At 39.0% G+C, this 23,721-nt stretch overlaps 1 protein-coding gene across 7 annotated transcripts in view; it reads left to right on the top strand.

Moving 5' to 3' along the window:
- LOC149298741 (filamin-C-like) overlaps nucleotides 1-21,808 on the top strand; it is a 42,704-nt gene extending 20,896 nt beyond the window's left edge. For 2 of the 7 annotated variants that reach the window (XM_089487215.1, XM_089487213.1), the window contains 40 exons: nucleotides 1,202-1,339; nucleotides 1,657-1,783; nucleotides 2,142-2,278; nucleotides 2,720-2,913; nucleotides 3,689-3,802; nucleotides 3,992-4,135; nucleotides 4,324-4,447; nucleotides 4,704-4,864; nucleotides 4,974-5,064; nucleotides 5,333-5,502; nucleotides 5,744-5,861; nucleotides 6,031-6,293; nucleotides 8,211-8,808; nucleotides 9,113-9,286; nucleotides 9,561-9,723; nucleotides 9,833-9,993; nucleotides 10,319-10,486; nucleotides 10,880-11,003; nucleotides 11,114-11,270; nucleotides 12,739-12,928; nucleotides 13,135-13,158; nucleotides 13,649-13,896; nucleotides 13,977-14,072; nucleotides 15,128-15,227; nucleotides 15,609-15,749; nucleotides 15,846-15,974; nucleotides 16,302-16,475; nucleotides 16,668-16,829; nucleotides 17,354-17,557; nucleotides 17,666-17,818; nucleotides 18,287-18,409; nucleotides 18,530-18,769; nucleotides 19,023-19,295; nucleotides 19,380-19,517; nucleotides 19,957-20,072; nucleotides 20,205-20,337; nucleotides 20,429-20,605; nucleotides 20,759-20,977; nucleotides 21,181-21,390; nucleotides 21,567-21,808. In XM_089487215.1, coding sequence (XP_089343341.1) covers nucleotides 1,202-1,339; nucleotides 1,657-1,783; nucleotides 2,142-2,278; nucleotides 2,720-2,913; nucleotides 3,689-3,802; nucleotides 3,992-4,135; nucleotides 4,324-4,447; nucleotides 4,704-4,864; nucleotides 4,974-5,064; nucleotides 5,333-5,502; nucleotides 5,744-5,861; nucleotides 6,031-6,293; nucleotides 8,211-8,808; nucleotides 9,113-9,286; nucleotides 9,561-9,723; nucleotides 9,833-9,993; nucleotides 10,319-10,486; nucleotides 10,880-11,003; nucleotides 11,114-11,270; nucleotides 12,739-12,928; nucleotides 13,135-13,158; nucleotides 13,649-13,896; nucleotides 13,977-14,072; nucleotides 15,128-15,227; nucleotides 15,609-15,749; nucleotides 15,846-15,974; nucleotides 16,302-16,475; nucleotides 16,668-16,829; nucleotides 17,354-17,557; nucleotides 17,666-17,818; nucleotides 18,287-18,409; nucleotides 18,530-18,769; nucleotides 19,023-19,295; nucleotides 19,380-19,517; nucleotides 19,957-20,072; nucleotides 20,205-20,337; nucleotides 20,429-20,605; nucleotides 20,759-20,977; nucleotides 21,181-21,390; nucleotides 21,567-21,754 — 6,764 coding nt within the window. In that variant the 3' untranslated portion in view covers nucleotides 21,755-21,808. Of the gene's footprint in view, nucleotides 1-1,201; nucleotides 1,340-1,656; nucleotides 1,784-2,141; nucleotides 2,279-2,719; nucleotides 2,914-3,688; nucleotides 3,803-3,991; nucleotides 4,136-4,323; nucleotides 4,448-4,703; nucleotides 4,865-4,973; nucleotides 5,065-5,332; nucleotides 5,503-5,743; nucleotides 5,862-6,030; nucleotides 6,294-8,210; nucleotides 8,809-9,112; nucleotides 9,287-9,560; nucleotides 9,724-9,832; nucleotides 9,994-10,318; nucleotides 10,487-10,879; nucleotides 11,004-11,113; nucleotides 11,271-12,738; nucleotides 12,929-13,134; nucleotides 13,159-13,648; nucleotides 13,933-13,976; nucleotides 14,073-15,127; nucleotides 15,228-15,608; nucleotides 15,750-15,845; nucleotides 15,975-16,301; nucleotides 16,476-16,667; nucleotides 16,830-17,353; nucleotides 17,558-17,665; nucleotides 17,819-18,286; nucleotides 18,410-18,529; nucleotides 18,770-19,022; nucleotides 19,296-19,379; nucleotides 19,518-19,956; nucleotides 20,073-20,204; nucleotides 20,338-20,428; nucleotides 20,606-20,758; nucleotides 20,978-21,180; nucleotides 21,391-21,566 lie in introns of all 7 variants that reach the window. The other 5 variants (XM_089487214.1, XM_089487220.1, XM_089487219.1 and 2 more) reach the window with 4 other exon arrangements.
- The last annotated feature ends 1,913 nt before the right edge of the window (nucleotides 21,809-23,721 follow it).

Here is a 23,721-nt window from a genome sequence, read left to right as displayed (position 1 = left end):
TGCTTTAGCATGTCTTGCTTTAATGTGGTATTGTGTAAATATGGCTGTAAAGAGCAAGTTTAAAGCTGAGTAGTGTCTGGGTATGGATATTTGAGGCTTGGTCGAAAGATGTGAACATTACCTTACTTAATATTATATATAGCCATACCTTACATTGCACGTGAGCAACATCTTTCCTTGGCTAGTGGCCTGGTCTGCTTGTATGATCATTGATTGGATGCTGAAATATAGAAATTGGGAAGTTCAATCCAATTAGTTCATATCTTAGCTGAGTGAACACATTCTTTACACAGCACTCAGAACAGAACCCACTTCAGTAGACACACAGTATTTAAGCACTGCTTATCAGAGCGAGTAAGAACAGTCTCAGCATTGCCTGTCATATTGTGAGCTTTCAGCAGTGTACCAATGGTTCACATTACTCATATTACAATTGTTAGAATGTAAGGTGAAGGTAGAGGCATAGCTAAGGTGGTAGAGAGGGTCCACTTTGGAATCCCTTTCTTGGTGAAGGAGAATGTAATTATACAGTCTTAGAATGAAGGTAACAAAAGCTGAAACTGAAGTCACTGAGGTTCATTGGATAATGATCCATAATCCAAACATGCTAGAGCTAGCTGATTTTCTTATAGGTTACAAAAAAATGATTAACCTTACCAGGGGTAGAATATGTGGCTGGGAAACGCCAATTCAATGTAACTGATCAATGAAAGAATCCAAACCTCAGTTAAAAGCTTAAAGTACTCATGTAAAATTTGACTGTGCTCATTAAAAGGTGCGATGAACATTATTTTTGAATCCACTGTGGCCTGTTTTACACATTGAGGTTCTAGGCACCATGATGCATCTTAGTTGCATACTAGCAGGTTAGGGCACACGGAAATGTAGAGGTAGGAGCATTTTCTGCAAGTTCATTGTATGGTTATGCATGATACTTTTATGTACAAATGTGCAAATGTCAAATACTCTTCAATGAAGAGTATACTTTGAATGTGTAAGTTTTTCCAGGGAGACGGGCCTCTGTGCAGCTTGAATTCTTGAGTTGAGTTTCTGATATATATTTTTTTCCTGTGATTATTGTTATTTAAAGTATATATTGTATAAAGAGGCAATGATACCTTTTCAAGTAGTAGTTTTGGTCTGTGTGACTCCAGAAACTTTGGCAGAGGGACGTCACTTGAACGTTTTGTTTATTTTGCAGCATGTAATCCAAATGCCTGCAGGGCTTCTGGTCGTGGACTGCAACCTAAAGGTGTGCGCGTGAAGGAAGTAGCCGACTTCAAGGTGTTTACCAAGGGAGCTGGAAGTGGAGAATTGAAAGTCACCATCAAAGGGCCAAGTGAGTAAAGATAAAGAGATATTTCTAATAGGAGGGTTGATAGGGCACAAATACCAAGTTGTGGAAGACTATATAGACAATAAGAATCATTTATGGGAATCACTAACTAAATTAAATGTTCGCAAGCTTAATTTTTCAAGACTATGGATACACAGAATATGCAGGCAGCAGTTGGAAAGTAATTAAGACTATATATATGAATACACAACTGAACTAGGGAAACATGAGAAGTATTATTGTCAGTTTTGCAAAAAAGATGATGGTGTATTAGTTGCAATTATCTCCTGAAACAGGCTTTTGCCCTCTCTAATTTCTAGAAGGAACAGAGGAGCCAGTGAAAATTCGTGATGTGGGAGATGGTGTGTACGAATGTGAATATTTCCCAGTTATACCAGGAAAATATGTAGTGACAATTACATGGGGAGGATTTGCCATTCCCAGGAGGTGAGTATTTAAAAACATTAGCGTTTTTAAAATTTTCTGTCCATCACTTATCATGGAGGACCAACATTTATGTGTATTTTACAAACAAAATGATGGAGAACATTCAATACTGTATATTTGGATGTTACCTTTTGCAGGAAGGGGTCCTGCAAAGTTTTCTACCTATCTTCTATGACACTGCTTAGTAGAGCACAATAATTCTGTGTAATTATAAGATTTATAAGTGCTACCACACTCTCAACTCAGTTGACCTACATAAGCCATAATACAAGCTCTTTCTACTTTGCGTCAATGTTTCTCCTTTGCTTCATGACTTCCGCTAACCTCCTTCTAAATTTCCCCTTCCTCAATTATTCAGTCCCTTTGAAGTTGTCATTAGCCCAGAGGTCGGTGTACAGAAAGTGAGAGCCTGGGGCCCAGGTCTGGAGACTGGTATGGTGGGCAAATCTGCTGATTTTGTCGTGGAAGCTATCGGCACAGAGGTTGGAACTCTTGGTAAGTAACTACCACAAAAAGCCAAGCTGTGTAGTTATGGCCAGTGATGTATGCTGGCCTAGGCCAATTTGTCCCAAGCCAAAGGTGCCTGGTCCAGGAGGGGAGCAATCAAGCCCCCTGGTTTCCCAGCACACAGTGGGCATGTTGCAAGGGAGATCAACAGGCCTATTTCCACAATAGACTTTATTAAAAGGTGCTGTGTCATATCTTGGTTCGCAGCTCCTTTTATTTTACCGGAGACACTGACCATGCAGGCGGAGACCACTAGGGGCACTTCCCTGGGTCAGGCCTATGGCAGACCCACAGCTAAATACATTACTAGTTATGGCAGTGATTTTCTTGAGTCAGGTAACTTGGGGAATTCTGCTGACTGCTTTCTTCATATAATTGTTATGTCTAGAGCTCATAATCCTAATAATACTTTCTATTTTCTCATTTTAGGCTTCTCCATTGAGGGACCATCCCAAGCCAAGATTGAGTGTGATGACAAGGGAGATGGATCATGCGATGTGCGCTACTGGCCCACTGAACCTGGCGAGTATGCAGTTCATGTGATCTGTGATGATGAAGATATCAAGGACAGTCCATTCATTGCACACATTCTACCAGCCAGCAACAAAGGATTCCCTGAGAAGGTACGAACTTTGAAAGGGAGTCATAATTGAGGTCTAATACATTAATTAAACTAAAACAAGTAAAAGGAGTGGCTCCATACCTTTACATTTACATCTAATTCACATTTATCAATGTGCAATAATAACTGTCAATATCATCATATCAGGTTTATTTACCCCTTAAATACAATTTATTATTGTTGTGTCCTTTAATGGTTTGCCTGCTCTGTTGAATTTCTTCTGCCTTCTGTAAGCTCCCTCTGCCCCTACATCTTACCAGCAGCTGTTCTTTTACACATTGATGGATTATGATCTCCTTTTGGTGGGTGTAGGAGAGGGTGAAGAGGATGCATTTGTCTGACTGAGCCATTGACCTTTATAGGCTCATCTTCTAATCCCACTAGCTACTTTCCAAACATTGATATGACTGTTAAATTATTACAAACATCAAAGGCGTAGAGGACATCCCTGGCACATGCACACATTACTAGAGGGGACATCTCAAAGAGAGGCGGGAGATCATCATTGGCTGTAAGCCAGTATGAAGTTTTCTGTCTGGGAAGGAGTGAATAGAGTAGGAGCAGGAGTAAAGATAGTAGAACAACTAAGAACATGAAAGTGAAGGGATCATTTTTAAATTAAATGTTTTATGAAAATGATAAAGTATGTAATGACAATGAAACACGGAAAACAAGGAATAAAAAAGGAAAAAAAAATAGTAATTATTAGTTATGAACTTAATTGACTTTAGTATTTCAGTTTGTGAGATTTTTCAGGCTGTGCATCTTTTTTCCAGGTTAAAGCATTTGGCCCTGGCTTGGAACCTACAGGTTGTATAGTAGAGCATCCTGCTGAATTCACCATTGATGCTCGGGCTGCTGGCACTGCTGAACTGAAGATTTATGCCCAGGTAGGTGGAATCTGGGACACCTCAGTAGGAAGACCACTGGAATTAATAAGATGCGATAAATATGTACAGTTCTTAGTTGTATGCTGGAGGTTAAATATAAGGGTGACATAGTGTGACAGTGACAATATTGTTTAAACATACACTCATGACAAACAACAGATTAAAAAAAATCTTCCTCTGTTTTACCAGGATGCTGAAGGATCACCCATCGATATAAAGATAAAGGACAATGGCGATAATACATATGTATGCGTATATGTGCCAACCAAGCCAATCAAACACACCATTATCATCACATGGGGAGGAGTCAATATTCCAAACAGCCCATACCGGGTAATGGTGATATACCTGCATGTATTTAACCATGGGATTACTTATGTTTTTTTTAAATCTGAAAAGCTGTAAATTAACCTATATGGTCACCAATGCATGTCATTGTGGGTCTACATGTATGAAAGTTTTTGTTGGGATGAGGCATAAACATGTACATGTACTGAAAATCTCCTTTTCATTACATTCAGGTATCTGTGGGTGAAGGGAGTCACCCTAATAAAGTTAAAGTTTATGGTCCAGGAGTGGAGAAGACAGGCCTGAAGGCCAACGAACCAACATATTTCACTGTTGACTGCAGTGAGGCTGGACAAGGTAAGACCCATTGATGACATTTTATTAAAGCAGGACATTAGAGCTTCATTTTTGGAGAAGGGGTATGACTAGTGTGTGGTGCCCCACCCTTCAATGTGTTAGCTAATTTATTAGATACAGGGAATAATTAAAGTTACAGGTGTTTTAATGTCACTTTTGTCTGCAAATTGAGCATGTAGTATAGTAATATGATGCAGTAGTGTAGTAAAAATGCTGTCATTAAACTAATGGTAATTCTGGTTGCCTCTCTGCACAGGTGACGTCAGCATAGGCATTAAGTGCGCTCCTGGGGTGGTAGGACCAGCAGAAGCCGATATTGACTTTGACATCATTAAGAATGATAATGACACTTTCACTGTTAAATACACCCCTCCTGGAGCTGGGAAATATACAATCATGGTTCTGTTTGCTGACCAGGTACGAGCCAAGCATAACACAATCTTCTCCTGTATTCATGCATATACAGACCTTAATAAATATTGAAATCACAATACATTCCATTAAATAGTTTGCTTCTTCCCTAAAGGAAATCCCTATCAGCCCTTTCCGGGTAAAGGTAGATCCATCACATGATGCCAACAAAGTCCGGGCAGATGGCCCAGGGCTTAACCGCACAGGTAAGATTTGTGATTTAAAGAAAATTTTACATGCATTATTAGGGACCACTTCTAATCTTCTAAGTCCATTACCAAGTAAGGTAACTAATATATATTTAAGCCTTGCCCCTTTAATTACCAAAATGTCTTATAAACAAACATTTTAAAGTAAAGTTACATGGCTTTCCATACAAATGCAAACTGCCTTCTCATATAAGTATAATGAACTCCTGTCTAAAAGAAAATATGAATTTCTACAGACAGAACACCTTCTTCTCTTTTGATACAGGGGTTGAAGTTGGAAAGCCTACTCACTTTACCGTGTACACCAAGGGAGCTGGGAAAGCAAAACTGGATGTTCAGTTCACTGGAAGCCTAAAGGGGGAAGCTGTCAAAGACTTTGAAATCATTGACAACCATGACTATTCATACACCGTGAAGTATACAGCAGTGCAGCAGGTATATATATTTAAGACTTGTCTCAAGCAATGGTATTTCTAATGGAATTCATTTTCAGTTGGGAATCAGTATTTAACAAAATACATAAGCATAGGACCTATTGTCATATATTGCTTTGTACAATCCTGTATGTTTGCATTTGGGATAAATCATTGTTAATTATGTTTCCATTCTACAATAACCTTGCATGAGATCTATACATGATAACAACACAGGCCTCCCTGTCCTCTCTTCCATCCAGGGTAATATCTCTGTGTCAGTGACATATGGCGGTGATCCTATTCCTAAGAGCCCCTTTATTGTCAATGTGGCTCCTCCTCTAGACCTGGGAAAAGTCAAAGTTCAAGGACTAAACAATAGTGAGTAACAGCTTGTGTGTATGTACTTACTCTGAGTCTCTGCAATATCTATCAATTTCTGTATATCATGAAGGAAGAGCTTCTGAGTTACAGTGAAGTATATATGTGAATGATCTGACTGATTTCTTAAGTGCTTTATGTGGTTATGATCTTGCTTCTACTTTCACAGAAGTGGATGTTGGGAAGGACCAGGAGTTCTCCATTAACACCAGTGGGGCAGGAGGTCAGGGCAAGGTAGATGTGAAGATCACATCTCCCTCTCGCCGCCCAATCCCATGCAAGGTGGAGACTGGAGTTACCAGTGACATTCACACAGTAAAATATATGCCCCCTGAGGAAGGACCATACAAGGTGGACATCAGCTATGATGGGCATCCCATTCAAGGAAGTCCCTTCACTGTTGAAGCAGTAATGCCCCCTGACCCTTCCAAGGTACTGAATGCCAGGTCTTGTGGCACTGATCTTTATTAACTGATGGATAAAAAATAAGTGCCTAACATTTTTTAATGTCTGTAGTTTTATTTGTAGAGCTCCATCTCTACAGCCCAATAACTTTCATATGCTCAGTGCATAGCTGTTTTTCTGTAAACTGAGCCAATGCAATTTGTGTTGCACACCATCGGTAATTTTTGACTCCAGGTTCTACTACAACTCCTTGCTATGTACTGTATATACTAATGATATGATTTCCTAGCACTGGCATTGAGAACAATCATTGTAAAACGGGGTAACCTGAAGCCTTAGCAGAGGGAATCATAAAACCTATGTCTTCTTAGCTACAGTTTTGAATCCTAATCTCCTCCCAGAATCTATGTCTAACAACTATCTTTTATTCATTTTTCCATTATATTTGCATTATACATATAATTTCCTCCCCCGCATCTCTGAGTGTGCGTCCATTTAGTTTTCTCTACTGCCTTATCTCTGTGCCTCTCTCTTTATCCCTCCAGTTTAGTAACACTCTATTTCCTGGCTCACTTATCTACCATGTGTTTTTATATGTGGAAGATGCAAAGTGAGTGTCAGGAAAGAATAGTCAGAGTCGGAGATATACGTGTGTTTAAATAAGACATTAGCTCTAAAAAATGAACCCCATGGGAAACATAAGACCCAGAAGGAGCAATGAGATTCCCTCCCTCTCTTCCCCCAAACAGATCTCTCCCTCTGTCCCAGAGAGTTTAGCACATATTTATCTCTAGCTGCAGTTAACCTAAGCAATGTCAGTGGGTAGAACATATGGAGCTATATGATGAGTTTAGGAAACAGTTAGGTACATGTTACATAGAAAGAAAACACTGGGATTCTAGAAAACCACTGGTAACAAGTCTGTGTCATGAAGAATACACATACTGCAATGAGTTGTATGTTATGAGATGTTGACTAGTACTGAGCATTGGAGCAACAAGTAATAAAAGTAAAGTCATACAGAGCATTTTAAGGACTGATGATGATGGTAGGACTAATAAATATATAAACCAAAAAGAGGGATACCAATAAAATATCAAATAGGATTCTTAAAGGAGTTTGGGGCACTGTTATATTGATATACCAAAATGTGTGGTATAAATATCGATAGAACTTGTATAGAGCAATAGAAGGAGAAATAGTGCTGATTTGTATGGAACATTCTAATGTGATATAGAAATTTCTAGTACATTTAGTAAGTGGTGTACAATATTGGGTAATGAGGCAAAAAATGCAAAATAATTTTCAAGAAATAATACAAAGACTTGAAGAGATCATTTATACATTTGCTGTATGTGTTTTCTAATTCCTGTTGCACAATAAATTGCACTCAGTTTCAGGCTGTCTTGATTACATCTTGGGAAAACACAATCTAGTACTAAACAAACAAACAAAAAATGCAGATCACTAGTCAGTGAATTAATGAAAGACTTTGTGTGTTACGGGCTGTTAGCCCTGCATGCTTGACACATGATTTTCTTGAAGGATATCTCCCAACATAAATATAAAGTTTTAATTTCTATCCAACTGAAATGACTTTAATGAAATAGTTTAAATACAAGATGTAATTCTGGCAGCGTTATTTATTTTTTACAGCTTTGGATTTCAAATTGTGAGCAGTTTGCAGACATTTGGAGTGTGTTAGGAATGTATCCTTGTATAAGTCATACACAGATTCTATGTTATGATGCCATTGTGTGCGGTTTAGGCACTACTTTCAATCAATTTTGGTCTGGATAAACAATATTGTAAAATGTTAGACTATGAAATACTGGTCTGTTTGAGAAAATTATTAGGCTGCATAAATGTGTTATTAAGAGTGCAATTTGATAGACTAAAATGATTATGATTATGATTAAATACCTTTTTTGCTCTCTTTCGTAGGTTCGCGCTTACGGCCCAGGTTTGAAAGGTGGTTTTGTGGGTAAACCAGCCCCATTTGCCATTGATACTAAAGGTGCCGGTACTGGTGGACTTGGCCTCACAGTAGAGGGACCATGCGAGGCCAAAATTGAATGTCAGGATAATGGAGATGGTTCCTGCTCAGTGTCCTACCTTCCCACAGAACCAGGGGAGTATTCCATCAACATCCTGTTTGCAGAATCTCACATTCCTGGATCTCCATTTAAAGCAGATATCCGCCCTGTGTTTGACCCAAGCAAAGTTACAGCTAGTGGTCCTGGCCTAGAAAGGGGAAAAGCTGGGGAAGTGGCCACATTCACGGTGGACTGCTCCAAAGCTGGGGATGCTGAACTCACCATTGAGATCCTGTCAGATTCAGGAGCAAAGGCTGAGGTGCTGATCCAGAACAACAGCGATGGTACCTACAGCATCACCTACATCCCATCCTGCCCTGGGGCCTATACCATCACCATCAAGTATGGAGGACACGCAGTACCTAAATTCCCAGTCAGCGTCAATGTGGAGCCTGCTGTGGACACAAGCGGTGTGAAAGTGTTTGGTCCAGGAGTAGAGCCAAGAGGTGAGACAAAACAATTAATTAAAAGGACAGTCATAAAACCCCTTAGTATATATTTGTTTTAAGACCTTAGCAATAAGTAAGTAATTCACTTACACCTGTAAATTAGACCTATGTATCACTAATCAAATAGTTAGCATTCTGAAAGAAGGACAGATCGAGAGGATGTGACCGGAATACTTAACACGCTTAGGATTAACATCTTTTTATCATATGTACACCTAATAAAAAACTTATTAAATGTATGGGCAGTTGACAGCAAATTGAATTGTTGGACACTACATTAACTAATTCACTTACTGTCCAGGTGTTCTCCGTGAGGTTACCACAGAATTCACAGTTGATGCACGCTCCCTAACCAAGACAGGTGGTAGCCATGTGACTACTCGTATTCTCAGTCCTTCAGGAGCCGTCACCGAAAGTTTTTTATCAGACAAGGGCGATGGAACATACCATGTGCAATATACAGCATACGAGGATGGTAAGGCTCCAGGATCACCTCATAATAACTGAGTTGTTCAAGAAACATAATTGTGTCTCAGATTATGGTAATATAGAACTGGTTGACATCTTTTTCAAACCAATACAAAACTGTAAAAACAAACAAGAAAACATGGAGACATGAAACGCCACCACCATCTCACATCATTTGTAATTTGTTTATCAGGGAAAATAGTGGGTTTTTTTTGTCAGTAATGGGTTGGCACAGTCTGAGTTATTTTGCCCAGTCTGATCAGTGATGTATAACCATGCAGGTGTGCACTTGGTGGAAGTTTTGTATGATGATGTTCCAGTACCGAAGAGCCCATTCAGGGTTTCTGTCACTGAGGGTTGTGATCCATCTCGTGTGAGAGCATATGGCCCAGGGCTAGAAGGAGGGCTGCTTAACAAATCCAATCGGTTCACTGTGGAGACCAGGTGAGGAACTGAGACTTCATGAAACCATCCTTAGTAAAAATTCTGCTGTATCAGCTTATACTTGCCCAAAGACCCTTCCATGTTCCTTAATCTAATATGCTTCTTATAGGGGAGCTGGTACAGGAGGCCTTGGTTTAGCCATTGAAGGTCCCTCTGAGGCAAAGATGTCCTGCAAAGACAACAAAGATGGCAGTTGTAGTGTGGAGTACATTCCATTTACTCCTGGAGAATATGATGTGAACATCACCTTTGGCGGGCGCCCAATACCAGGTATAATAATGACAAGGTGTCATCTATTCGCATGCTGTCCACACACATTACTTTAGCCAGACATCTAATAATGACTGTGTCAATTAACATGGGACCAAAAACTCCCAGTACAAGTGATATTCTTACTTTTAAACATCTAATATCAATGCCAGTTTCCAGTCATATATATATATATATATATATATATATATATATATATATATATATATATATTGATAGTCCATTTTACATATTAAATACTATATATATATATATATATTGGGTGTTTCTCTTTATACATTAGTTAGGGACCTGTGACTTATGTAAGAAAATTTTCCTTTTACAGGAAGCCCATTCCGTGTGCCAGTAAAGGAGGTTGTTGACCCAAGCAAAGTGAAGTGCTCTGGGCCTGGGCTTGGGGCCGGAGTAAGAGCTCATGTGCCACAGACGTTCACTGTAGACTGCAGCAAAGCTGGACTGGCACCTCTAGAAGTGCTTGTACAGGGACCTTCAGGTACTTGGAGAGGATGACCAGATTTAGGATTGCAAGTAATAATTATATTTACTAAATATGCTAAACGCAGGCAGTTAAAATTAACCCCTGTTAATGTACGGGCTCACAATGCATTGTCCTTAAGGGGTTATGGATTATTTTGAAGTGGCAGATACAGAAAAGAAGAGTTTGAAGAATCATAATAGTAAATTTAAAAATGTATAGGGGTAAAATGTAGAGTAAGCAGCTCTACCAAGATTAATATTTAGTTAACGTTCTAGTTTGCTCCTTGCTTACTCTACTGTTTTCAACATTTTTGAGTGCTTGGCCTAATTAAAATTGCTGATAATAATAAATGTGTTCTTGAAAAGCAAGAAGTGTTAATTAATGAGTTACTTTTTGTCTCTGTGTCAGGCTTAGCAGAGCCTGTTGATGTTCGTGATAATGGAGATGGAACTCACACCGTGAACTACACTCCTGCAACAGATGGACCTTACACAGTGTCTGTAAAATATGCTGACCAGGAGGTGCCACGCAGGTGAGATTTAGCAGATAAATTGGTGTTACTCAGAAGATGTAATAATTTAATCCAGAGGAAGAGGAGATAGAACGTTGTCTGAAATAATTATTTATTATTAATGATACTAGCCCATTCAAGATTAAAGTGCTGCCCACTCATGATGCCAGTAAAGTGCGAGCCAGTGGCCCGGGTCTCAACACAGCTGGTATCCCAGCCAGCCTTCCTGTGGAGTTTACTATTGATGCCCGCGATGCAGGGGAAGGGCTGCTGACAGTTCAAATTCTGGTGAGTGTCAAAAATTGAGTTTTTTCTTGACAGGCGCATAGTTGAGTTTGTGCCCCAGGAAGCTCATACCCCCATACCCAAATAATGACTCTGACACTTTACTTGGGTGCAAAATATTTTTGTCCACAGCTTTATTAACATATATACAATATTTAGAGGTCATTGTCAACCCAGCCACCCCGGTTAACATTATTAACAGTTTAAATCTTATTAGCACTGACAATGACCTCACATAACCAATAAATTAACCATATAATGGCACCAACACATACCAGGTGCCTCCACATTAACATATTAACATATTGACCACAATAGGGATGTACCGAGACACCCCTACCAGACCGTTTAACCAAATTATAACTATGTAGGGGCATACCGAGACACCCCTACACCACCGATTTAACCAAATTACCACTGCAGGGGCATACCGAGACACCCCCACACCACCAATTTAACCACACACCAATGCAGGGGCATACCGAGACACCCCTACACCACCCCAGGTTCTGAGCCACAGGCCAGCTCGAAACCTACACCAATAACTTGAACCAAGTCAAATTATTAACCAAAAACATAACAAAACACCGTATTAGGCAATAATCCCCAACTAACCCCGCCGCTGTGACAAAACGGGGTAGTCACCCCCCACAACCCACCTTAAAGGGAGGGAGGGTGGGACAACCAGGATTTGGATAAGCAGTTAAGTGACAGTTTACAAAATGGTTGCCACTTATATACCTTACCAATAACCCCACCCATAACAATTCTAAACCAATTAAATTAAATCCTTCCTTTTTGCACACCACCTAGCTCTGTCAAGGCCCACTCCGCCTAAGCTGCGCTGCTCCATTGGGCTTCATTCTTACAGTTTTGATACTGATGTTCTAATGTTGATAGCCACTTAAAACCTGTACCTGTAACTCGTACTACCATTTCTATCTTTTCCCTTACTCGTCAGACAGCTTGAAAAGGTTAATAGAATCTCTACTTATCCAGAAATTCTATTCTAGTCCATATGGTATATTTATAAGAGTGTGTGACCCCTGGTGTGCTCCTGGAGCAGCTGGGAGATTTGTACATCCCATTAGAATGAGCTCATTCATATTCAGGGCTTGGCAGTTCCTTCAGAGTGTAATAGTGCCTCTAAGTGAATGCCATGAGAACTGCATGTATTAGCTTAGGAGAGCTGAAAAGGTAAATTCTCTTAATTGCCCATATATTAACACTATGACATTTTCTTGAATTCATAGAAATTGGTTTAGGTCAATGCCTCAAAAAACTGCATATCTTGTAGTGCAGTGATGATTGTTGGCTTCAGCTGAACATTTCTAAATAAAAAATGCAGAAAGCAACCACTATTACATTTTGACCTTTAAGTTAAGCTTATTGAATAAAGGTACAGACAGGTGTATATCATAGAGACATTTAATGATCAAGCCAGACAATGACTTTCTAATCTAACTCATAGGATCCTGAAGGGAAACCCAAGAAGGCCAACATTCGAGGCAATGGAGATGGCACATACACAGTCTCTTATCTACCAGATATGGCAGGAAGATACACTATCACTATTAAATATGGTGGGGATGAGATTCCCTACTCTCCATTCCGTATTCATGCAGTGCCCACTGGAGATGCCAGCAAGTGCTTAGTAACAGGTAAGCACTGGGGTTTTAAAACTTGATAAGTGAAAAGATGTGCAATATTTGTCTGTCTAGTGTTGAAGAAAGTAGTTTTCTTCGATTGACTGGGGGTTTGCAAGCATTTTCACTTTCCTAGCACCTGGTTATTGTCTCAACTTAAGTCTCTGATAACTAAATGTATTTACCATGCAAACAATTTGTGTTTTCTGTTTTCTCTGCAGTGTCCATCGGAGGACACGGATTAGGTAAGTTAATGATTTGTTGTTCTTCATTCACAATTAAATGGGTTTGTATTTTAAAAGAGCATATGTAAGACAAAAGTCAATACATGTTGCCAAGTTAATATTATTAGTCTTAGTATAATGCTATAAACTGCACCATTTAGTTAGCAAGATACTATAGGTATGAATAGATTACAGTGAAAATTTACATTATAGTATAGTGATTAATTGCATATTGTGAATGTAAAGTTGTATTTCAGTGATATGTTTTTATAATTGCAGTGATAGATTCTAACCTTCCTGAATGGGTAATGCCTATTGTCTAATTAATTCATTCAAAATGTATCTAGCTACATAGCTCAGGTGGTAATTCATTACACAGCATACAATCCTAGATGCATGCCCTGGATATTATCTGGAAAGGTTGCTTGCCATTTGTAGTTATTAAGGATTAAGTATATGTCCAGTCAAGTGTCAATATGCTAGATAGCAATAACATCTTTTGGTTCTACAGGAGCCTGTCTGGGACCAACTATCCAGATTGGAGAGGAAACTGTTATCACAGTGGATGCTAAGGCTGCAGGAAAGGGGAAGGTGACTTGCAAGGTGTCAACTCCAGATGGAGCAGAGCTAGATGTTGATGTAGTTGAAAACCAGGATGGAACCTTTGACATATACTACACAGCACCTGAACCAGGAAAATATGTTATCACAATTCGCTTTGGAGGGGAACTCATCCCTAACAGCCCCTTCCATGTAGTGGTAAGTTCACTAGACCTTGTGAGACATTCTTTAAAAGTAAAACTCCCCACATAACGCTTGCCTTCCCTTCATTTCGCTAGGCATGTGACACAATACCAATCATAGAGGAACCGTGTGACACTGTACAACTACACCAGCCTTACCCTGCACACCTGCCTGGCTATCCAACTCACTGGGTATAAAAAGAGATAGCTCTCTGCTCCTCATTCATTCACCACCCTATCATACTTGATCTCTTATTTCCACATGCTGTTTCCTCCTGAAGGAGCTTCTGTTTTTCTTCTTTGCTCCACTGTGCCTTTAGCATGGTTGATCTTTTGGCCAACATCTTCTTGCCTATTTGTATAACATAAATCCAAAGGCAAATAGGCAACAGGACATATGAATACAGTTTGTGTCTTTATGTTTCAGTGGGACAGATAGTATAGATCATTATGTGAATAACCTGATATGGTAATCCTGGTGTTATCCTACAGTTAATGTTGGGTTCAGCCCCTTATTATCTAGAAGAACCGCTCCATTTTTTGTAAAATAAATACTCTGTTTTTAGCCCCTGACCTCATCTACTGGCTTGCAGGTGACTATAGAATACATTCACGAAGCGACAAGTCCAAAGAACATAAATGCATATATAATGTAAATAATGTTGATACCCATAGGAAGCATTTTTTTTAGAACATCTCTTGTGTTCCAATAAAGTGTGAGCCATATAGAAGCAAAGCAACATACCGGTATTACTAATACAACTGCTTCCTTTCATGTTGTGTTATGGATTTTAATACTTTACACATTCATTTGGATACTTATATTGGGCATAAATTAAGGATATTACATAAAAGAGCAAAAGAGCAAAACTCTTGTGAGTCACGGGCCTCCAATCAGCTATTTTTTTTTTTATAGTTTCTAGGTTCCGTTTTTTTCACCTTTTCACCCTGTTGTCTGCAATCTATTTCTGATGTGTATGCTCTTCTGTTTAATGTTTTATCTTGAAGACCTACTGCTATCTACATACTATACTATTATTTTTCTCTCATCATTTTCTCATCATATATGTCATTTATATTTTGCCATGTATATGCCATTTGATTTAATTAGGCTGACTTCACTTTTCTCATCTGTTTCTTGTATGTTTATGCTGCCAGAATATACTACAACAGTTTCAGCTTGTCATTTTAACTTTTGATCTAAAGGTACCTAATTATTAATTATTCTATGTATCACTTGTTCATAGGCCACAGAAGAACCTGTTGTCCCAGTGGAGAATTTGGACACCATGCTCAGACCATTCAATCTTGTCATTCCCTTCACTGTGCAAAAGGGTGAAATCACAGGTATTTTACTAGACACAGACAATGTGATTTTAACAACCATTAGAGGATAGATACCAAGGAACAATGACCCTTACTAGTGACAATGTCTTTTTCGTATGTACAAAGGACATGTACAATCATTAATAGCTAATTATTCATTAATAACTAATCAGCTAACAGGTAAGAATACACTGCCCAACAACTGATTGTTTCTAATCAATTACACTTGAATATTCAAATAAATAAAAACAAAACAAACATTTGTATTAAATGCAATAAGCCAAGTTTGGCTTGACAGAGGTTGGCATGCATTACTCTTTGATCAAATATACTGACAAAAAAAACAACCCAGCATGGGCTTTTACCTTTTGAACCCTAACTGACTTGTGTTTTTGGACATAGGAGAGGTTCGAATGCCTTCAGGGAAAACAGCTCGTCCCAATATTACTGATAACAAGGACGGAACTGTCACTGTAAAATTTGCACCTGTGGAGAAAGGACTGCATGAGATGGACATCAAATACGATGGCAATCATATTCCAGGTTAGTAATTCTGAATGAGATGGTCACAAGGCCATTATCATCTATTTATGATATCAAAAGGTTTTAGGATTTTAATTTGGACATTTTGTCTTCCAGGGAGCCCTCTGCAGTTTTACGTGGATGCCATTAACAGCCGACATGTAAATGCATATGGACCAGGCCTTAGTCATGGAATGGTCAACAAACCAGCCACATTTACTATTGTCACCAAAGATGCTGGGGAAGGTATGTTTATTCATCTCACAAAAATATGAATGTCTAGTATTGGAGTGTCGTCACCAACTGAAATTTTGTATTTTGGTATCTTACATCCCATGTCTATCTCATGGATCATGTGATAAGTAATACCGCCCATCCAACTGATTTTTAGTCTAATAGCTGAAACTGCCTCTGTTTATGCTCGTGTGTAAATGCAGTAAGATTTGGTTACAACAAATTTACCATTACATTTCAATTAACAATGTTCTGTAGTCTGTGTTGGTTTATTATCTCAAGGAGAAGCTTTGCTTAACATGAGTTTTAATTTAAATGTAAATTTATCTCCTAACACAGGTGGATTATCCTTGGCTGTTGAGGGTCCATCAAAGGCAGAGATCACTTGTAAGGATAACAAAGATGGTACCTGCACTGTGTCCTACTTACCCACAGCTCCTGGAGACTATAACATTATTGTGCGATTTGATGACAAGCATATCCCAGGCAGTCCTTTCACAGCCAAGATAACAGGTGATGAACGATACACAGAGTGGGGCAAGAAAGGATTTCAGTGTAAAATGTATTTGGTGGATAGTATCAAATGAAGCAAACTTCCATAGTATTTTTTAAATTCCCAATACATATTATGCATTTGAAATAACAGATAAAATATTTGTTCAGTGGTACCTAATATTGCAACTAATGTTTTTTCTTCCCTATCAGGAGATGATTCAATGAGAACTTCTCAGCTCAATGTTGGATCTTCAACAGATGTCTCCCTCAAGATCACCGAGTCAGACCTGAGTCTGCTAACTGCCAGCATCAGAGCGCCATCTGGCATTGAGGAGCCTTGTCTTCTTAAGAGACTGCCAAATAGGCACATAGGTAAAGCCTCGGAAGGACAATAAACTGCTAGAATACCATCAAAGGTTACAAAGATTGTCCAGTTTGGGTTTGGTAGGCAGTCTCATGGCATTACTGACATATTCAGAGTTTAGCAGCCTAAGGGAACAGGGAATGCAGACCAGAGTAACAGACAACTCTTATGTATACTTAAATTTGTCTTTCTCTATGGTATGTGGATAAATTGACATACATATTATTATTTTACACTTTTTATGTGTGTGCATTGGTGAACTGCAATTTTGTCTCCATTTAGTGTTTCTGGAATTTTATAACACACACTTTGTAAACTACAAAGAAAGCCAAGTATCATAATAATATAAATGACAATTTATATTAAAACACAATGTGTATAGGTTAGTTCTATGATGATATGCTTTCACTGAGTGTTCGAATGTACTTAATATACTCATAATGTGTTCATCATGGAGAATGTTGTTTGGCTAAAATGAACCAATTAAAATCTGAAAACTATCTCTTCAGTGCAGTGTCTTCACCTTTTACAGGTATCTCCTTCACTCCAAAAGAGGTGGGTGAGCATGTGGTAAGCGTGAAGAAGAATGGGAAACATGTGAACAACAGCCCCTTCAAAATTATGGTGGGACAATCTGAGATTGGTGACGCAAGCAAGGTGAAGGTGTCCGGAAAGGGATTAATAGAAGGAACAACGTTTGAGGTTTCCGAGTTCCTAGTCGACACAAGGAATGCAGGTAAGTGCAATATCAAAAATCCTATAACTGATCCCACACAGATTTTGTCTTGTTGCTTTTCAATTATTGTACTCTAACCTCAACTGTCCTGATTTCTGTATCTCTCAGGATATGGAGGTCTAGGGCTGTCCATAGAAGGTCCAAGTAAAGTGGATATTAATTGTGAAGATGTTGAAGAGGGAACATGCAAAGTGTCATATTGTCCTACTGAACCTGGAACCTATATTATAAATATCAAGTTTGCAGAGAAACATGTTCCAGGTGAGTGGACAGAATTTCATGTCAAAGCACACCTTCTGTGCCACATCAAATCACCATTTAAACACCTTTCTACATATACAATAGAGAACATTTAGTCTTCTCAGAAACACACATACGGTTTGGATAATACACACATATCAAGGACCTTGCACATATATACAGCAAGCTCTTTTGTGCAGGTCCCTCCTCACCTTTTGTTTCTGTAAGAGCAAATTGTTAAGTTATGTCCCGCTTGCTATCTTCTGTTTACAGTACAATATGGAGCTATATAAATGAATAAATAATAATATATCCAATATTGTGTTGTGTTAAAGAGAATTTTAAAAGAACCACAGAACCCAGAAGAAAAAAGGTTTCAATATTGTGATATACTGTAGGCATCAAATGAATGCATAAATACAAAGACACTTTCTCAGTTTATTTTAGTATTATGAAAGTAATGAACCACTCTTGTCACCTTTTATACAGGAAGCCCATTCATGGTGAAGGTTACTGGTGAGGGGCGTATGAAAGAAAGCATTACCAGAAGACGTCAGGCTCCTTCAATTGCCAGCATTGGCAGCCCATGTGACCTCAACCTCAAGATCCCAGGTATAATAGGCACAAAGTAGGACATAAAATGCAAAGGCAAACTGGGCTTTCTGGATAGAAGATGGCCAGTCCAAAGAGGTTGAATTATGTTTATTTTCTGTCATTCTTTCCTCCTGTCAGGCAACTGGTTCCAGATGGTGTCGGCACAAGAGCGTCTAACTCGTACATTTACACGCAGCAGCCACACATACACTCGTACAGAGCGTACAGAGATCAGCAAGACAAGAGGTGGTGAGACAAAGCGTGAGGTGAGAGTGGAGGAATCAACACAGGTCGGAGGAGATCCTTTCCACAATGTGTTTGGAGACTTCCTTGGACGTGAGAGCCTTGGAACCTTTAGCAGTATTGCAAGGCAAGAAGGTGAGTACTACAAGACAGTGCAACATCTTTGTGCAAGGAAAGGCCACTACACGGTTATAGCACAGGATACACACTGTCTCATACAGCACAAGCCTGAAACCTACACACCAATACAAAAAAATAAAACTTTGTCAGGAATAATAATAACATATCGCAGTGGCACTTTGTAGAAATAAGTAGGCATCTATTAGCCTCATTGTAGGCTTTTATCTTATTCATACATGTTCTAAACAGTATTGCTATTCTCATTCAGGAGGTGAGGCTGGGTCACAGGATATGACAGCCCAGGTAACCAGCCCTTCTGGAAAAACAGCAGATGCTGAAATCATTGACGGAGAGGACAGCACATACAGCGTACGTTTCGTGCCACAGGAGATGGGAGCCCACACTGTCAGTGTCAAGTACCGTGGTCAGCATGTACCTGGGAGCCCATTCCAATTCACAGTTGGCCCCATGGGAGAAGGAGGAGCACACAAGGTCAGGGCTGGAGGCACTGGCTTGGAAAGGGGAGTTGCAGGGGTTCCAGGTAAGATTGAGTTTGAAATAGTTTTAACACATGTAAAAAGTCATATTTTTTGCGTTATACAATAACTTTATTCATATTTTATAGCTGAATTCAGTATCTGGACCCGTGAGGCTGGAGCTGGGGGTCTGTCCATTGCTGTGGAAGGCCCAAGTAAGGCAGAGATCTCCTTTGAAGACCGAAAAGATGGATCATGCGGAGTGTCCTATATTGTACAGGAAGCTGGTAAGTTGGCGAGATAGAATAATTTATTATTTAATATTTAGGAGTGGAAAAACTGATGCGCCATCGCCTAAAAAACTGTATACTGAAACATTGCTAACTGTGTGGTCCTTTTATCTTATTTTAAATGGGTGTACTTTTTTAGCACTATTTTTAATGTTTCCATTTTGGAAGAATGCTAGTACTCTTTACTACTTTAATATGCTGTCCCCTATATTAGGGGTGTTAGTAAAATAATATACTCAATATTTCACCTAGTTTATGTTAATTTGCTAACAGATCCGTTGTTAGCAAATACATCATTATAGCAATAATTTTTTAAGAAGCATACACATATGTTAACTTGATATTTCTTTATCGATTATTTAACATATGCAATCATGAGACTGAGATCTGATAATGTGTATGGCATTGATGCAAGTCTACTTGTCTTCAATTACAGGTGACTATGAGGTGTCTATTAAATTTAATGATGAACACATCCCAGACAGCCCCTTTGTAGTCCCAGTAGCCTCGCGCTCTGACGATGCTCGTCGTTTGACTGTAACCAGCCTTCAGGTAAGACAAGCATATTATTTCCATAGATAACCAATAATATAATCATATAATGAACTAATCCCAAGCTTCTGGCAAGTACAAACAATTCCCAACTCTTTGATAGATTTATATACCCTAATCTCTTTACCATAGGAGACAGGATTAAAGGTCAACCAACCAGCCTCATTTGCTGTGCAGCTGAACGGAGCTCGAGGAGTGATAGAAGCCAAAGTACACACTCCCTCTGGAGTAGTAGAGGAGTGCTACGTTTCTGAAGTAGACAGTGGTAAGAGGAGAACATTAAATGATACTATAATACCTTTATCGTTTTTTGTTGCTGTTTATTTCTGACATTGACCTTCTTTTTTATTCTCAAGATAAATACTCAATCCGTTTTATTCCTCGTGAGAATGGTGTGCACTCCATTGATGTCAAGTTCAATGGGCGCCACATCCCAGGCAGCCCCTTCAAGATCCGTGTAGGAGAACAGAGCCAGGCTGGAGACCCTGGACTTGTCACAGCATATGGACCAGGCTTGGAGGGTGGGGTCACAGGTAATAAAAAGAATAACTCTTGGTTATGTACTTCTGATATTTTTGAGCACAGACCAAAATATGGTGGTCTTATGAGCAATAGCCAATTCTTACCATTCTGATTCTTGTACAAGCTGGTGAATTAATTTCTCTCTCATCTTGTAATTTCTGCAGGAAGACCTTCAGAATTTATTGTAAACACATTGAATGCTGGACCCGGGTCTCTCTCTGTAACCATTGATGGTCCATCCAAAGTTAAGATGGATTGTCAGGACTGTCCTGAAGGCTACAAAATTAGCTACACTCCAATGGCTCCTGGAAACTACTTAATCTCTATTAAGTATGGAGGTCCCCAACATATTGTTGGAAGTCCATTTAAAGCCAGAGTAACAGGTCAGTGAAAATAAAAAACCCAATATATACATATATATATACAAACCCCTTTTATGTGGAGTGTGCCTTTGCCACAGGTTTATTTTAAAGTATGTTTGGGTGAACTATGATTCATAGAGTAGGTTGCCAATACATTTCAAGAAAAAGTGTTTCCTTTATTCTCTGTTTATAACTCTGTGTTTTCTCCTTACGTCCTCTGTTAGGTCCACGCCTCTCAGGTGGCCATAGTCTACATGAAACATCAACAGTGCTTGTGGAAACTGTTACTAAATCTTCAGCCTCTGTAGGAGGCTATGGCATGGCTGTACCCAAATTTACTTCTGATGCCTCCAAAGTAGTGTCCCGTGGTCCTGGGCTGTCAAAGGCTTTTGTGGGACAGAAAAACACCTTCACTGTAGACTGCAGCAAAGCAGGTGAGGGCATGGAAATATATGACACTGAGCAATCTGTGTGTCCATTGTTCTTCACATAAACACACATGCTTACATTATTTGAAGACATGTACCCTATTGTTTAATACGTACTGTTACATCACAGCAACACGTTTTAGTAATTAATGTTAGAACTAAATTCTGTTGGCATTTTACAGGAACCAACATGCTGATGGTAGGAGTTCATGGTCCTAAAACCCCATGTGAAGAGGTATATGTCAAGCATATGGGCAACCGATTATATAATGTGACCTACACCGTAAAGGACAAGGGGGACTACATCCTCATCGTCAAGTGGGGCGACCAAAACGTACCTGGGAGTCCCTTCCAAGTCTCTGTGCCTTGAAACCCTTCTTTATCTTCCATCGTATAGGAGGCATTGTAGGAAGCCTACCTGCCATTCAAGGACAAATCAATCCCCTTTATGCAAATGCACTGATGAAAATAAAAAAACAAACTGTATTAGTAGCATAACAACTAGTAATAACTCCACAGAGTGCCTTTGTACGTCCAGTCTAAGAATTTTCCCATTGCATGAGGGCATTTTAGTGGTTCCACTATGAGAAGTGGGTGGGGGATTTGGGGAAAGGGGGAAAGCATGCACATACCCACAATGCCCTTTTCTGCTTTTTACATTGTTTTTCTTTATATTCCGGTTGGCGTTTTTTTTTTCTAATCGCTACCTGTTTTGTTTTCTACGCGCTTTGTGTTTGTTTTTTTAATTTGCGGGGGGACAGGGGTTTTAAGGAAGAATGAAGGGACGAGGGTTAAATATGGCATCAAGGGTCAGTGGGTCACTGTATTACATGACTGCTGGTTATTGGCAAAATGAATAAGCCTGCAATCTGGAGCATCATCATTGTATCAATGTTATTATCAGTCTTATTATCTGTTTGCATAGCTAGTTCCTTTGTTTGTGTTTCCTCACTGATTCATGTGACTTGGTACACAAGAACTGAAGCTAGCATTAAAAGGTCAAACCCAATGTACCAATGATTTTTCTCCCCAATTTATTTCTTTTGGGTTTGAAAATAAATCTCCATTTTCAAAATGAACTCAGTTCTTGTGAATGGAGTTCCCTTTCTATGCTGTCTGTGTTCTAGAGTGGACACGTTCCCTGTGGCATCTGTCCCATGTCCCAGAAAGTAATTATATGCTAGTTGTTCCTGTAATTTGCTGCAGACTTGCAGCTTTGACCATTAGCCTTTTTGCCCCAAGGGCATCCTGACCCTTTAACCTCTGACCTGGTCAGTTTTTTAGGTATATGATTGATTGTCCTAGCACTGTGATTTGGGCAGAGGAGACGTCATGCGGCCCTATGCCACGTGACTGCGTTTTGTAGACAGTTTGTTTTCTATGCATTGTACAGGGCCCACGAAAGCCCATGTTCATTTATAAGAGATCTTTAAATTGGTGCATACAAAAGAAAAATAAAGTTTTATTGCTAATGTGCCAAAATAATTTCCAGTTTCTTTTTTAGTAATCACATTTTACATTACAGTGCTTTGTATGTCTCACACTTTTATTTCTTACCTGAATGTCTAGAATTAACAAAATTCTGCAAGGAAACATATGTGTGATTTTAAAAATTCTATTCCAGGTTTCAAATATTTGTCACATTTCAGAAATAGAAGGTGTAGTGTTTGTTAGGTCACTGACAACAATACTTCCATAAAGAAGCACATTTCCTTGGGTAAAAAGGGAACACATACTGTAAACTACTCAATGCTCGTGACCAAAAAGTACTATATTGAAAACACATAGAAGAAACACAGAATGGATTCCATCATGAATTTATTTCTTCAATTGGGTCTATTTACTTTTAAGTCAAGTGGTCATTCGAGTAACTGACCAGACTTGACTCTGTTTATATGCACTTGCGTGCTAGTACCTGCAAAACAACTTGTAGACCCACCATTTGATAAGCAGCTTGTTAGCTAAGGCTTGCAAGTGGCTATGACTTTAAATGTAGAGAGTTGGGGGCATGCAAATTCAACATGAGCTTCCATGTCTTTGACTGAATTTTGGTAGCCATTTTAAAGTTCAAAAGTCAACTTTTGATTGAGAACAAAGTAAAAGCTGAAATTGTGTTTTTATTTTTTTATTTTAAATAATCTTTATTTACGTTTTCATTAGACAAACATTAATATTACGTATGAGCATTATATCGACACAACAATAAAAATAAATAAATAAGTAGATATTCAACATATATGAGTTCTACAATACAGCAGAAAATAATCAATTTCATATATTTCTTGCTTTCCTCGTATAGTAGGCGTTAGACAAAAAAAAAAACAAAAAAACAACAAT

The sequence above is a fragment of the Sceloporus occidentalis genome, unplaced genomic scaffold, assembly GCF_023333645.1.
Source record: "Sceloporus occidentalis isolate IW3139 unplaced genomic scaffold, rSceOcc1.0.p SCAF_31, whole genome shotgun sequence".
In the NCBI taxonomy this organism is placed as follows: domain Eukaryota; kingdom Metazoa; phylum Chordata; class Lepidosauria; order Squamata; family Phrynosomatidae; genus Sceloporus; species Sceloporus occidentalis.
This window is presented reverse-complemented; position numbering and strand designations above follow the sequence as displayed.